This window comes from Myiozetetes cayanensis, unplaced genomic scaffold (genome assembly GCF_022539395.1).
Source record: "Myiozetetes cayanensis isolate MyiCay16 unplaced genomic scaffold, myiCay2020 scf2-11, whole genome shotgun sequence".
Classification (NCBI taxonomy): domain Eukaryota; kingdom Metazoa; phylum Chordata; class Aves; order Passeriformes; family Tyrannidae; genus Myiozetetes; species Myiozetetes cayanensis.
In genome coordinates this window covers 100,618,888-100,635,195 of record NW_026087411.1, presented here as the reverse complement: position 1 = coordinate 100,635,195, position 16,308 = coordinate 100,618,888, and the positions used below count along the sequence as shown (strand labels likewise).

Below are 16,308 nucleotides of genomic sequence, written 5' to 3'. Positions count from 1 at the left end.
ACCCAGTTGAGCTAATTTCTACTTTTACAGGCAAGCTTGCAACTGGAAAACAGATTTTTTTTTTCAAATCTAGATGCCTGCCTTGGTTTTCGCAGGCATCTAGACTTGACCATTTAGACCATCCTTGAGGCTTATGTTTGCACTCAGAGACAGCAGCAAAGCTCGGGTACCGAACAAGACAAATCCCTGGCCTGCCTTCCTTCTCCCCGAAGGCCTGCGCGGGTTCCGGCCCAGGCCCGGTCACCCCTCAGCGCTGAGGCGGGAGGGGCTGGGGGCGCTCTGATCAGGGAGAGACCCTGGGAAACTGCTAGAAGCAGACTGAGACTTTTTCCTCAGGGCACCAGCGCTCACACCTCAGATAATTCCCCATACTCTGCAACTCCCAGGACCCGGCCAGCTCCAACCCGGCCCAACCCTGACCCCTCCACCCTCCTCCTCCTCCCCCTCCCCTCAGAGCCTCCCACGGCCCCCGCGCGCCGCAGCGGCTGACGCGGCCGCTCGCCATTGGCTGCGGCGCTGCGCGAGCGCCAGCACGGCCAATGGGCGGCGGACACGGCGGGGAGCGGGGCGGGGGCGGGGCGGGGCGCGCGGGCCGTGGCAGCGGCGGCGGCCGAGGCAGCGGGGCAGCCATGGGGGCGGGCGGCGCGGGCCGGCTGTGGTGGGGTAGGAGCCGTGAGGGACCGCGGGGCGGCCTGAGGGGGCGGCGGGGCACGGAGAGGCACGGCGGGATGTGGCTTCTTTCTCCCCGGCTTTGCGGGCTCCGTCGCGGGGGCGGGGGAGGGGGAAGCGGGGTCAGGGGCCGTGCGGGTCAGCTTTAAGTTACACCAGGGGAGGTTTAGATTGCGATTAGGAAGAAACCTTCACAGAAAGGGTAATTAGATGTTGGAACGGGCTGCCCAGTGGGGTGGTGGAGTCACCGTCCCTGGAGATGTTTAAGGAAAGACTGGCCGAGGCACTCAGTGCCATGGTGTAGTTGACACGGTGGTGTTGGGTCACAGGTTGGACTCGATAACCTCGGGGGTCTTTTCCAGCGCTGTGACTCTGGGGGGAAGCGCTCGCAGCCGTGGCCGATCTGTGCCAAGGGGGTGGGGGTTGCTCGGGGCGTTATTGGAGCGCAGACAGGGAGATACTAAACATCATAAAGGCCTGAAGATCCCAGCAACAAAAAAATATAAATAAACCGGTGACTACCTCCCACCCTAATAAATAAAAAAAACGCTTTGATTTGAGTAAGGGACGGCGTTGTGCCTGCCTGGCTGCCCTGCCCTGGGCTCTGGTGCTGTGAGGGGCAGCGAGAGAGCGGTGACCGAAGGCAAACGGAGGAGCCTGTGAGGAGCTGGCGATCCCCTTCCCCTGCTGCCGCATCTTGTGTGCGGGGGAAATCGGTAAACGATTCCCACTCGGGCCCTGGGCGGAAAGGCGGGAGGTGCCGGGAGCGCTGCCCAAGGCTGTGTCTCCCCGGGCGCACGTGTGCAGGGATCTGTGAGCTCCGGCGCGCCCAGCGCCGCTGCAGGAGCTGTTTGAAGGAGGAAGAACGCAGAATAATCATCATCATCCCGTGACAAAAGCTTTTTTTCACGGATCTTCAGAGTTGCAACTTTAATGTTCAGTGAGGACGAGTAATACCAGTATGGAGCTGCCTTAGTTGGTTTAATAACTCTCATGTCTGTGTGATTTGCCAGCATTAGAAAACAACTTCTGAAATCAGATTATCTGTTTCTTTTTGCCTTAATAACAAGGATAGATTTGAATTTATCTGACTTAGATACCTGTAGGAAAATGATCTTTTTCTTTGCTAAAGATGAATCAAACCTTGAACTGGTGGCATAACTTTCCTTTCTATAGTGAAACATTCATGAGTCATAGTTTGAAAAAAATGCAGTGATACGTGACTAGGTGCATTTCACCATGTGCTTTCTTTTGTGAGTTCTCTTTAGCAGCTGTTTTTGCCTAAGCTAGAACTTCTCTGTTTGAAGGTACAGAAATGGCTGGGTGAATTCAGTCTTCTGAGTTTATTCTGCCAGGGATTATCTAAAACAGGACACCAGAATACACTGGTTTCAATTTAATGGTCTCATTCCATCTAGTGAAGGTTTTTTCTCTCGAGAGCGACTGTAACATTCAGGGACCTTGTTTTCTTACTCTATCTCAGCAGCAGCTGCTACTGTAGGTCACTGTAACATGCTGTGACAGCCACGGATCGCCTTGGAAGTCAGTTGATCAGTGCTGATGAAGTGCTGTTTGTGTATAGGCATACTGAAGGAACAGAGCCAATCTAACGTGTAAATCTGGTGCTGGAAACCAGTTATGATCACCTCAAAAGAAAAGGGTTGGGTCCTTGTGCTAGAAGAAACCACTAGGAAAGGATAATGGTGCAGTGGGTTGTAGTGTAGCAATTCAGTCCTGATCTCTGCTTGAATAACCTGGAAGATTTTTCTGTCAACTTCTCTCAGCTGCAGAATAGAGGTGACGGAACTGGCTTCTCTTGAGTGGGACTGATAAACTGTGGGTGATGCTGTGCAGTCTGTGTACCATGTGCTGTAGAGTTTCTGCATCATTGAGCCATGTCTTCCTCTCATGTTCAGCCTTGAGAGATAATATTCAGCTTCCCATACAAGTTATTAACCACCTGCAGCAAAGCTATTTTTTCTCTGGTTCTAACTTGGATATCTGGGCTCTTACTCCCCCCAGTCTTTAGTGGATTAAGAGAAGTCCTTTGCTGGGTGGATTTGTTGCAGAGATGCTTGTCATTTCTCATCAAATCAGCTCTCAATCTCTCTGACTTGGTAAAATGAAGGATTACAAGGTTTTATGTACAAGGCCTCAAGCAATAATAAGTTCCAAAAATGATCAGAAGTACAAAGTCATAAGAGAAAGCAATTTCCAAGTATCTTTTCATGTTATATTTTAGCATTCCCAGAGTGCTTGAGTTGTTAACCAGAGAGATTCAGCTGTTGTACAGTAGAGAGAAATCAGTGGTAGACTGAGGTCCTCATGAGCAAGAATGAAGGAACTCGTTACACTACCAGTGCATCAAGTGCTGGTCCTAAAATCAGTGTAACTGTGCCAAGCCCAGCTGGGACAGTCCTGCATTATGTGATCTTGTAAAAAAAGTGTTTGAGTGCCTGCTGTGCAAGAGGTGTGATCAACTGGCTTAGGAGTTTCTACGTGGGGAATCCTGCAGAAGTTCTGGTGGTCTGGTACCAGTAGGAGGTAGGGTAGGAGCTCTGGGGAAAGGTGCTCTGGAGAGCCATAGCAGGAGTGGCCTAACTCCAGCTAGCTTTAGGCACAGAGCTTATATTACATGGTCCTGTGGAATCATGTTTGAAATGGTGAGGGAAAGCATATATCTTGGCTTAACTTCTTTTTTATGTGGTCAGACTGGAATCCCTTCCCACCGCTGCTCGTTTTCAGGGCATGGGGAGATGATTTAGCCATGGCAACAGGAGAATCATAAATGTTGAACAGGAATGCTGATTGCTTTGCTTTTTGTTGTAGGCACAGTGAGCTGCACTTTGTTCCTGGCAGTTAACGGTTTGTATTCGGCCAGTGATGATGTGATAGAGCTCACACCAACTAACTTCAACAAGGAGGTCATTCAGAGTGAGAGCCTGTGGCTAGTGGAGTTCTACGCCCCATGGTAAGAATCACAGCTGTGAACTTGCTTGCTCTTACACGGAGGAGCAGCACAGGAATCTGCTGCTGATCAGCCCAAGGTTTCATTCAGTTGTTGGTAGCACAGTTGCTGGCTTGATGGCTTCATGACAGCAAAATAGCTGTACTTGGGATTCCTGTTTTAAATATCCTCATGATGGAAAAAGGCAGGAATTTGTTTCAAGTTGGCAAACAAGGTCTGATACAAAATCTTATATTCTATTTTACTACTTCAATTTTTCTGATGAAATTATTATTAGAAATTATTGAAGTGCAATAGGTAAGTGAAAAGGCCCTTCACTTGCATGTTTCTGAATGTAATTCTAATGTGAAAGCACAAATCTGAATTCACAGTTAGACTCTGCAATTTCCATTGAAAAATACTGGCTTTGTGCATCTTAATTTAGCATCTCTCTTTGTCTTCTGTCCTGCTGATGTCCAGAGCATGGAGTCTCTTCCATTTAAATTCGGGTGATACATCTTCCATCTTTGTACAAATCATCTGTGATATTGCCATCCCAAAGTTCCAGAGTCTGGAGAAAGTGGCCTTTCATTGCAACAGCCTGGCTGTGTCTGGACTGAGACATGTAGGGGAAGGCGTGCTGTGCCTCTTCTAATGTTGCAGTTTATGGGCAACGAGAAGCTTTATTGAACAGTAGCAATGAAGTGTAGAACAGGAAATTGGCAGTTCCTCTCCTTGCAGACTTGTGATGATGTGATTATATGCTGTTGGTTTTCCCTCTCAGACACTTCCAGGAGTTGTGCCACAAACTCTTGCTAGTTAAGAAGTAACCTCTAGAATAATTCTTTTAGGCCTCATCACAGGTCTGTTTTAGCTTGCCACAAGCAGACTAGTGTGCAAATCTGGATTTTCATGCCTATGTTTGACTCTGTTTTGGGAAAGACAGGCAGCTATTGAGATATTTGCATATATGTGTGTGTGCTTGCTCACACTTACATAATGTGAAGGTTTTTGAAGCCTAAGTGATGATGTGATGTGATGTTGTGGCATAGCCTCTTCCCCTCTTTATGAGTAAATCTTCATTCTCCCACAGTTTGCTGTGAGTGACTGTGAAATAGTTGTCAGATCTGAATGACAGTTATTGGGTTTTGTTTGTTTTTTCTAAAAGGTGTGGTCATTGTCAAAGACTAACCCCTGAGTGGAAGAAAGCAGCAACAGCTTTAAAAGTAAGTTTAGCCTTTCAAATGTGCAGTGGATTTAAGAGAGTTTGGCTGTTTGCCATCTGACTTAAGAACATGGAGGTGGGGTTTGGTCCTTACACCATTATCACTCTAACCATACTTTTCCAGCCAGAGAAGCAGTCATTCAGGCACTTAAAAAGTCAGGATTTTTGTTGGTTTGTTTTGTGTTTTTTCCTTTATAAAAGAAGACCTTAAATTGTGGAGGAAGCAAGTCAGTTCTGTCTGTGTGAATTCCCATTACAGTTTTCCAGAACTGAAAACAGCTTTGTAAGTTGTTGGGGATGAGTATTTCTTTAATTACAAAAAACTTGGTAATGTAGTGATTTGCTGAATTCTTGTCTTTGTAAAATATATATTCCCCTTCTGAAAAAAACCCCAAACAGACAAACCCCCAAACAAAAAAACCCCAACTAAATAAAAAAACAAACAATGTAAAATTTAGTTTGTCAGGCTGAATTAAAAAATGGACATATATAGTGTTCTGTAATTTAATGCTTTGGGGGGGAAGTATGTCTCTTCTGGTGACTGTTCTCTTACAGTCCTATTAACTATCCCTCCCTCTTCCCCTCCTCCTCCTCTTCTCTGCTTGCAGTAGAGAGTATGAAATGTGTTAAATCACTGTAGAAGTCTTGTCTTAGGTGTTGTTTCTTTTTTTGTTTCTGCAGGGTGTAGTGAAAGTGGGTGCAGTAGATGCAGATAAACATCAGTCCTTGGGTGGACAGTATGGAGTTAGAGGGTTTCCAACCATCAAGATATTTGGAGCCAACAAACACAAAGCAGAGGACTATCAGGGTAAATGTGATGCTGTTTTACATGTTACACGCTTAAAAACTTCCCTGAATACAGCAATTATGGTAGCTGTTAATGCTGTCTTGTGTGGCATTTCCTCTTTGTCTAGTGCTTGTAGTAACTGAGAGACAGGTGGGTGGGACTGGTTTAACCAAACTGTGTATGTCTTAGCATGGACTAACAGTCCCACTTGCAGTTCATAGTTTTTGGAGGTGGATAGGCAGTTCCAAAGAATTATTCCTTTCTTCCTGTTTATTTGGAGCTTGCCACAGTCACCCCTCATCAGATAAGGTGGGTTGCTAAAAAGTGTAGTGAAGTCAGTCCTGCTGCTTGTGCTGAAGTCAGATGTCCCACCACTAGGACTGTATCACTCATAGCCCAGTCCTGCTTTTCCTGAAAAATCATTAGGGTGAGGGAGTATCGTTTGTAATTAAGTTAGAAGCTGACCTTAAACTGGCCTCTTGGTGGTTTAATCACTTATTTTCTCCATTGCAGGTGGCAGGACAAGTGACGCTATTGTTGAAGCTGCTCTAAGTGCTCTTCGGTCCCTGGTGAAAGAACGACTTAGCGGCAGAAGTGGAGGATACAGCTCTGGAAGACAGGTATTTGAGGGAATGTGTGTTTGTTTTTCAACTGCAGACTGTCCTGTACAGGTGGTCAGAGCTTGTGCCCCAATTCCATCACAGAATAGTTGAAGTTGAAAGGGATTTTTGCAGGTTTTCTAGTCCAGCCCCCTGCCCAGTGCCGGGTCAGCTAAGCAGATTGCTGTGTCCCATCAAGTTGTATCTCCTAGATCTGACACTCCATGCAGACTGCAGTCTATGGGCAGCCTGTTCCAGTGTTTGACCATCCTTACAGTAGAAAGCTTTCTCTTGTGTTTAAGTTAATAGCATCATAGAATGTTATTTCTTCTATTTCAACTTATGCCCTTTTGTCTCTGCTTTTGCAGAGAAGAGCCTGTCATTTTCTTTACTTTTCCTTCACCATCTCATCACATACCCTAATCAGCTTTGGCTGGACTTGCTCCAGTGTGTGCATTCCTCTTCTCCCAGAGAACCCAGATCAGGACCCAGCAGTCCAGGTGTTTCACACAGTGCTGAGCAAAGGGAGAGATTGCCTCCCCAGACCTGCTGGCAGCTCTCTGCATAGTGCAGCTCAGAGGCTCTTGGCCACTTTTATTATGGGAGTGCAGTTCTGGCTCGTATTCTGCTTGTCCACCAGGACCTTGAGGTTTCTCTTACTGCTCTCCAGCTAGTCAGTCCCCAGCATGTACTGGTGTATGGGGCTGTTATTCCCCAGGCGCATCTGCTTTTGAACTTTGAGGTCCCTGTTAGCTCCCTTATCCAAGTGGTCCAGGTATCATTTGCCTAGTCCTAGTCTAAGCTGGATGGATAGTTTATTTTAATTTGGCAATGTTTTTCTGAAGTTGGCTTGCTGGATTTCTCCCTGAAGGTATATTGAAAGCTTCTGGCTCCTACTGCTGTCTCTAAATCATGGTGCAAGTACACTCTGGCGTCCTCAGGTTGGCCAGATAGAAGACCTGGGTGGAATGTACCCTGTAGTGTACATTGCACTCCCACATGTTTGTTTTGCCTGGAAACCAGGACACAGTTCCGGATGGAGGTGGTGGTTGGAGAGCACTTTGTTCTTGGACAGATCAGAGTGTGAAGAACTGGGAAAGTGCTCCCACATCTTCTCTGTAGTCAGTTTAACCTGATTTCTCTTTTTCTGTTTTTTTCAAGAGAAGGGTTCACTTGCTGTTTCTTGACAGTGCTGTGGGAGTAGGCTGTGTGTTTTGTCACTTCTAAAACAGGAAAGTTGTATGACCTAACACTGCCTGTTTTGTATCCTACTCAAATAAAGGCCATGTGGTACAAGATGACACACAGGAGTTGGCTTATGTGAGAAACCAGCTTTTGTTACTTCTTACATGAGGGTCTGTTTGTTTCTTACAGAGCCGGGAGAGTGGAGGTGGAGACAAGAAGGATGTGATTGAGCTGACTGATGACAGCTTCGATAAGAACGTCATCAATAGTGACGATGTGTGGATGGTGGAGTTTTATGCCCCATGGTGTGGGCACTGCAAAAAGTAAATGAGGTTTTTCTTTGACAGTTCAGTTCCCATTAGTGCTTGGTTTTGTTTAATACCCTTAGTCCCCGTGAAAGAAACCTTCCACCTCTGGTAGACCAGAAGTGGGGTTTTCTGTAAGATGTTTTAATAAAAATGTGTGGGCTTTTGCTCAGGGCCCCTTGGTGCTGCTTTGGCTGCACTCTTCCTTAGCAGTAAAATTCCCAGTTATCAGTAGAAATAAGATCCAGGAGTTATATTACCCTTTCAATTCCTTAAGATTCAGGACATTAGTCTCCTTTGGAATAACTCTGTCATCATTCTCTGCAGAGACTTGACTTTATTTCCTTGAGTGGAATGCACTGTGTAATGTTGAAATGTGGTATACTTCCGCTAACTCTCAGAGAGCTTAGAGCGCTTGTACTGTGTTTTTCAGCCTGGAGCCAGAATGGGCAGCTGCTGCCACTGAGGTGAAGGAACAAACAAAAGGAAAAGTAAAGCTGGCTGCAGTAGATGCTACAGTCAATCAGATGCTGGCAGGCCGATATGGGGTGAGTGTGCTCTGCAGTGGTTACAATTTTTTGTTTCCCTCTCTATCAAGTCAGATTTCTCTTCAATGCTTACTGAACTGTTCTTTAATCTGGTACTACTTAAAAGTTTTGTGCTAAAAATAAGTGGTGCATACAATTTTTTTCTACAAATAATTAATTTCTGAATGTCAGTAACAGTATAAATGGGAGAGAAGAAAAGAATAAATTTGGATGTTGCTGATGAAAAAGGTCATCTATTTCCATAAGATCTTTTATGCATTTATTATCTGAAGTGAGAGGGCTCTCTTTTCAGACTGCTTTGTATGCTGTCTGGGCACCTCCAGAACCCACACATGTACCTGTACACCTTGGAGCCAGTTAGCAGGGATCACTCTGACAATATTGGCTGCACAGATCAGATGTGTTGCTCGCCCAAAATGAACTGATACCCTTTAATTTTTGGTACAGTTCACAGAGCTTACAGTGTGCTGCTTAGTTTCCTTGTAAGTGCATATGGCTGACAGCAAAGAGGAACATTGAGCAAGTTTTACTGGAAGTGCAGTAGAGGGAGCTTAAGGTCCATTTGTTGCCATGTAGTCACAGTGCTGTCCCCCCACAGACAAATTGGGACACTAATGTCTAATAAATATGAAGAGTAATATGTCGTGCTTTGTGCATCTGAATTGAGATGAAACCATTGCTGGTTCATCAGCCAAACTCTGAAGCAGTGTTTCAGTGTATGTTAACCTTGTTTTGAATTGTTGCACAGGTAGAAAGCTACAAAATTCTTCAAGTTAAGTCAGAACGTGCTGTGAGACTTGATACATGTAGATCTTGAATCTCTTCCCTCGCTCTTAATCTGGAACACATCGGACAAGCAGATAATTTCTACCGTATTCAATTCCACCACCAGGTCATGTTTATTTGAGCTGATGGCTTAAACTTGTCTTGCAGATTCGTGGATTTCCCACCATTAAAATCTTCCAGAAAGGTGAAGATCCTGTTGATTATGATGGTGGGAGAACTAGATCTGATATCATTGCTCGTGCTCTGGATCTGTTTTCTGATAATGCACCACCACCTGAGCTCCTGGAGGTAACTCTACATTATTTTCTCAAATTGCTTTTCCATCATATTCTTGGCAACAATTTTAACAGTACTATATTAACTGTAAATAAAACTGCTTAAGTGTGGTGCTTGTGCACTGTTTTGCCCCAGAAAGTAAAGGGTGAGAAGTCTTAATTAACAGAAAGCTGAATGCTTATTTCTACTCTGAATTTGTTGCTGACTTGAAGACAATCAGAATTGATGCAGTGAAGGTATGAACAGGATGGTGCCAGGGTGTCTGAGTCTGCTCTTGAATGAGTGAAAAGGCTGGGCTCTGTGCCCCATCTCTTTCCACAACAAGAGGGCAGGGCTTTGTCATTTGTAAGCTGTCCATTAGGAGGTGCGTGATGAGCAATTTTGCTTGTCCAAGAAACCCCATTCCCTGTATGGCAACTTCTGGTTTCTGCTTTCTGTTGGTAGATTTGAAATGGTGATCAGTTGTGTCCCAAAATGAGATGCATGCAAGACAATCCACTGGGATGCAGGAAGGAAAAACCAAGAACATTTGTACTATTAATAAACCTACAGATATTTTTAAATAGTGCTTAGTTCCTATCTCTCATCCTTCTAAAATGTTTATTTTACTTTATAATGTTACTACAATAGTACATACTTATTTATGTGTATATGTATGTAATTGATTTACAGATACCAGAGCTGCATGCTTAAAAATTTCTTTACTGGTGGGGTGTACAATCAGAGGTTGGAGACCACTGGTGCAGGTCACTGGGTCGATTCCTTTTTGAGGCAGATCCCACAAACCCAGTGTTGCTGTTACTGTTGATGGAACAATCTCATGTGCAGCAAAAGCTGCTCACTGCTGGCTCTCCTTGTGCTGGCAGGCATTGCATGGGCCCAGGGCTGCTCTTCCCAGCCTGGGGCAAGGACATTGATTTTGAGCAACAACTGACATCTTTCTGTAAGCCTTATTTGGTATCACTTACTTTATTGTTGCTGCAAGTCTCAACAGAAGATTTTGTGAATTATAAATTTACCTTGTAAATTACTCTTGTGATGGGGGACTAGTGGAGTAGGGGAGAGTCATCAACTTTTGTGTCAAAAGGGAAATGCAGTCACAACTGAATAACCAAGTCTCATTGACTCTCTGCTACTTTCTTCTAGATAATTAGTGAGGATGTTCTGAAGACTACCTGTGATGCTCATCAGCTGTGCATCATTTCTGTCTTGCCTCATATTCTTGACACAGGTACACATACAAGCAAGCAGACTTCTGTATGAATTTGTCACTTAGAGCATGTAGTTGTGTTTTTTAACTTGTCCAATTCTGTCTAACAGGAGCCTCAGGGAGAAATTCCTACCTGGATGTCATGTTAAAAATGGCTGAAAAATACAAAAAGAAAATGTGGGGGTAAGTGTCATTGTAGATTGGTTATCTTGGAAAAGATGTGAGCATTTCTGGAGGTAATGGGATGAAATTTGTATGATAGCAATTTAACTACAGATCAGAGTTGTTCCTTGTTCAGGGTAGCATACTGTGGTATTTCACTAATTACTGGGGGAGGGAATGCTGTGACTTTAGAATAACCTGCTGTTTTTTTTTTCTTTTCATACACCTCAAATTCTGCATTTATAAGATATCTAAGCATTAATGAGAATAAGCAACTTTTACTCTTGTCCTGAATACTAAAATATTTTAGGGCAGTTTCTTTTAGAGTCTTTTGCTGGTGGGTGAGTCTGCCAGTATGAATGTTGAATTCTCAGGGGAAAAAGAAAGGTAAATTATGGTTTATTAACAAGTTTCATGTTGTCAAAGAAGCAGGCCAGCAGGCTCTTGCCACCTCCTCTCAAGTGCAGGTTAGGATCTCTGGAACTTTATTGGAAAGTGAGAGCTGTTCTGTCACACAGACTGCTGTGAAAGGGGGCAGAATGGCATGAAAGCCTGGGGGAAAATGCTGAGATTGGCTGATTCCAGAGGTTACTCAGGGGACTTGCTAAGAATTAGAGGAACTGAGACCTGACCAGTGAGAAACAAATACTGAGTGTCCTTAGCTAAAAATCCTTTACAGTGATATTTGGGCAGGACTTTGTCATGTTTGGATCTGTGACTTGAGTAATTTTAAACCTTGCTTAATACAGGCGAAAGTGTAGCAGTTTGTTCATGTTGGTAACATAGTTCTTTCCCTTCAATGTCTTGAGTGGCTGTTTTGATCCAGTTCTGATTTCAGTGACTGTGAGGATGGGACTGGCCTAGTGGTGCTGCTGAGGAGGAGCTTTCTTCTGGTGCAGGGTTCAGGATTTCAGTAACAGTTGCCACTGTCAAGGGCAGTTCAGAGTCCCACTTGAAGTCTGCAGGGTTGCACGACATGTGTGACTTGAAAATTACTGTAGTGCCTATCTTCATTGTTAATTTTCTGTTTCATCTTTTCCTCAAGGTGGCTGTGGACAGAAGCAGGTGCTCAGTCAGATCTTGAGAGCTCTCTGGGAATTGGAGGCTTTGGGTATCCAGCAATGGCTGCTGTTAATGCTCGCAAGATGAAATTTGCCCTTCTGAAAGGATCATTCAGTGAGCAAGGGATTAATGAGTTTCTCAGGTATGAAATCTTTAAGTGACTTGAATCTTTCAGTAACTGGGGCTGTGACTTTAGGCCAAAATCAGACTCTTCAGGATCAGACAAGACTTGCACAGTTAAGGGAATTATGATTAGAATTCACTGGAGTAGGGAATGATTTCAGTGGGGATTGCAATAAAGAAGTCACAACCTTTTTATGGTGTGCAAAATTAAGTTGGCTGTTTAGACTTAAATAGTTTTGGCACAACTTCTGACACCAGAAATGGGCTTTGATGGTGAAAAATTATGTTTCTTTGTAACTCAGGAAATAACTTGGTAATCAATTCTATTTAATTCAAATAATGCATTATGACTAGTCATTCATAATTGGGAAGTTCCCAGTTTGGGAATTTAAATGGGTGCTGTTGAAGTTCTATATGTTACTGTTCATCTTCCATGTTCAGTCTGTTCCTGTCTTCCTCCTCCCACCTCCCATTCTCCTGGCACCTGATAAACTGATTAGTGTTGCTGAAGCAATCCATCCAAAAATTCAGTAGCTCGCTGCTCAGTACAAGTTCCCTGAAACTGCCCCTTGTGTAGCTGGGGCAAGAACCAGTGCTGGGAAGAATGGAATGAGGCAAGTGAAATGGCGAGGATGACGGAAGGTGGCATCATCACTGAAACAGAGCAGCTAAACTCAAACTTTTACTTCGGTGTGGTCAAAGTGAGGTGGGAACTTTGCTTCCAGGTAAAGCACTGCCTGCCATAATGTATGCAAGAGCCTTTGAGAGCTTACATTAGCAGTGTTATTTCCATGTCTTTGCTTGGACAATGGCAGAGGACAGACAGAATTGCAAAAGCAAATGCAACAGCCTCTCCCCACCTTGCCATAAGAAGCACATTAACTGAATGCTGTTCCTGCTGTATTACTGGAATCAATGCTATATTCTCTTACCTGTTGATCAGACAGGTAAGATCTTACCAAGTGATCAGACTTTCTTCTTAATGCCACAAAATAAACATTCTTAGGACATCAAGTAAAATTCAGGATTCAGATGCAAGAAGAGAAACACTAGACAGTTTGTACTAATTAATGCACGTGAAAGAAGCATCTGCCTTTCTCAGACATGGCAAATTCTCTTAGTCTATAAAATCCATTATAGTAAAGCCTCTCCTGGTGAGGGTGCTTCCAGGACACAACAGCCAATTTAACAGCTTATACTGTTGGGTAATTGGTTTGGTATTGTCTTTCCATGCTTCAGCTCAGCTGTGCTGCCTAGAGAAAGCAGTAAAATCACAGTCGGTGTGGCTGGCTGGCTGTTAACTCAGCTGCTGTAGGCAGCTTCTGTAATCTAATAGGCAGTCTCAGCAGTGTTGACTACAAGTAAAGAAACTGGCACTTTGAAGAGCACAAAAATTGTGGAATCCACCTAGGGAGAAATGCTAATTGAGTCTTATTTGCCTCTGAAAGAATGCAAAGGGATTAGCTCATCAGGATTTTAATGCTGGGCTTTTTGAGCAACCCTAAGCAGCAAGGGCAGGATGGAGTGTCTCAGAGGCTGGTTACCTTGTACCCATTGGAACCCATGGAGGCTTAGTCTTCAGTAAAAAAGATCTGTGGTAATTTTAAATAACAGCCACAGGTGACTTCCACAAATATAATTCCAGACTCTCCTTGGAGTTGCTTTAAGTGATAAACAACATACTGTTGAAGGTCTGTACTTATCCATGACTATTACACTGCTGAAATATGAAATAGTGAAGGTCACAGATGTCTTTGGATCCCATTGTAAATTTTCAATGCTGCTTTAAGGGTTCTGTCATTTTCTGCTTCTCAATTTGAAAAGGTTTTGCTTCCAGACAGCTCAGATTTGCTTGAAGAGATGAAATCTTAATGTTGACTTCCTTTTATCTGAAGCAGGCACTGTTCTGGGTGGATGGAGGCTGGAGAAATTTCTTAACTTTACTTTTGCATGTGTTTTCTCAGGGAACTCTCTGTTGGTCGTGGCTCTACAGCACCAGTGGGTGGTGGAGCATTCCCCAAAATTCATTCAGTTGAACCCTGGGATGGCAAAGATGGTGAGGTAAGAGGTGCTCCATTTCTAAATGTGCTGATAAACTGCTGGGTTCAGAAGTGACAGAATAGAGTAACTAAGAACTGTCAGTGTGAAAATTCTTGTTCTTACAAGACTGTTGCAAGTTTTGTTGATGGTTTTGCTTTATCTAAATCCTGCCAGCAGACCAAATACGAATCTGATTGTCTGACACTGTGGACCAGATGCTCCTGCCTAGTTGTTAGGATGTGATCTGAAAGTTGGATCTCTTGAGGGAGAAGTGTATTAGCAGTGCTGAGGAAGGGAGGTGGTAGTGCATGCATTCAGGACCTCAGTGTTGTGGAGACACTGGTTCTGCAGTATGCTGACCTTGCCATCAAGGTCTTACTGTCAGAAAGTTTGTCGGGTAAAGCTTGTGTAACAAAGTGACTCGGTGTACATTCTTAAAGTTCAACATTGCTGTAAAAAACAAAGTTACTGCAGTCCTTTGATCTACCTCAGACAAATAAAAGCATGGAAATGGTAGTAGTTTTGTTACAGAGTTTACTTGCATTGCCTTCATGTGGAGTGTTTTTATTAGTAGAAAACAACCTTCAGTCCAAACTGATCACTTGTCCTGTGCTTAATGCACTTTTAGTTTTATGAATGAAAGAGATGACTGGAGGGAGCTTTACTCTCAGGATGAAGTAAGGATCTTTCTAAATCAGGGATCTCCTGGCATTAAGCACTTCTAAACACATGCTCAAAACCTTCCCTTTCTCACAGCTTCCAGTTGAAGATGACATTGATCTCAGTGATGTGGATCTGGATGACTGGGATAAAGACGAGCTGTGAGATCTTCAGGAAACTTTTTTTCTTGGGAGAGTTTGCGCAGCAGTTTGCAGCCTGGATCACAATCAGACGGATATTCCAGTGGCCTTTATATGGAGAACAGCACGTGACAAACTGTGCTGTTTGATGCACTGCAGCAGTGGACTGTACGCATCTCAAGAAAACATTGCAGAAATTCTATGAATTGTCATAACCAGTAAACTTGATTGTATTCTGTCTGTGTAACAAATATTTTGAGGACAACATGGATATTTCTTTGGAACATCTTGGGTTTTATTTTGTGGATAATGTGGTGTTTGAGTGTTACTGGAGGCTCTTAGTGTAACCAACTTTAAATGTTTTTGTTGGTTTTTTTTTCACAGAGGTGGAACCTGGTCAGCTTCTGTTTCAATTAAAGAATAAAATATTTTTTGACACACAGTGTTAGTCTTGTATAGAGTAAGAAAGGTGCACATGATACAAGCTGTCCTGTTGTGGATGACTCTTGAAAACTGAACTGTAGAATAGAGAGGCTTGTGCAGATGGGAGTCCTAAACCACCCCCTTGCTGTGAGATCTTGACAGTTTGGCCTAAAGCCTGATTAGATGGACAATCTTAGTTTAAATGCTCTTCAGTCTTCCTTTTCATATTCCTTCTCAGGGGCTTTCTCTGTCTTTGTGCCAGACTTCGTGAGATCATTAATACAATAGAAGTGCGGTTGCTGCTGCAGTGGGAGATGCTGGGAGCTGTTGGTCTTTCCCCTGGATCAGTGGTGAAGCTAATCCCCATTTTAGGGCATGAGGATTTCCAGGTGCTATAAAAAAACCACCCTGGTGCTGTCTCCAGCAAATTGGGTAATGCTTCTTCACTTCCCATCTGACATCATTTTGATCTGGAATTGTTATTTCCTTGGAAGGGGAACTGGTAATAGGGATGTTTACTGCTGCTTTTTTAATAAAAATACTATTATTTTATTGCTCTCCATGTCTTGTATATTGGTGTATAGTGAAGTGATCCTCATATGATGAGCTTGTTTATAAGTGAGGAATAAAAGAGCTGAAAGTTTCCCCTTCTTTCAAGGAAATAACCTAATATGGATATTTGTCATCTGGTGTCTGTAAGAGATTGCCCGTAGCTCATCCCTGTGAAAGGCAGTGTCAGAACCAGCAGTAACGTGACTGCTGATCTGGTGCAAGAGATGTGCTCCAGCTCTTAACACCCCAGCAGATGAGATCTAATGGAACCGTTTTAACTGAAATATCTTTGCAAAAATTAACTCATGAGTACTTGGGACTATAAGTTATACTACAGCTAGCTCCTCAGCATTTTTGAGGATCTTTCCTCTTAAGCTTTTGGCATTTTTTTTGTTAAATTAAAAGAACTTTGGACTTTGCTCTGATGCTTTCTACTTTTTCTGTTAGGTTTTTTTTTGTTTGGTTTGTTTTGTTAGAAAAACAGGACTATATACACTTAGTAGACCCATTAGCCACCATCCTTTTTAAATTGTTTTATTTGAAGTCCTGTAGATATTCCACCTTTGTAATTTACCAAAAAAAAATAAATACTACCATAGTACCTCCTGC

At 43.5% G+C, this 16,308-nt stretch overlaps 1 protein-coding gene across 1 annotated transcript; it reads left to right on the top strand.

The window, feature by feature from the left end:
- The first annotated feature begins 587 nt into the window (after positions 1–587).
- Positions 588–16,300, top strand: PDIA6 (protein disulfide isomerase family A member 6). Its single transcript, XM_050315287.1, has 13 exons — positions 588–663; positions 3,499–3,640; positions 4,785–4,842; positions 5,523–5,649; positions 6,142–6,248; positions 7,602–7,735; positions 8,151–8,265; positions 9,199–9,339; positions 10,474–10,558; positions 10,648–10,720; positions 11,745–11,903; positions 13,849–13,945; positions 14,681–16,300. The coding sequence occupies exons 1-13, from the start codon at positions 630–632 to the stop codon at positions 14,747–14,749; spliced, it is 1,341 nt and encodes a 446-aa protein (XP_050171244.1). The 5' UTR covers positions 588–629; the 3' UTR covers positions 14,750–16,300.
- Positions 16,301–16,308: the final 8 nt, after the last annotated feature.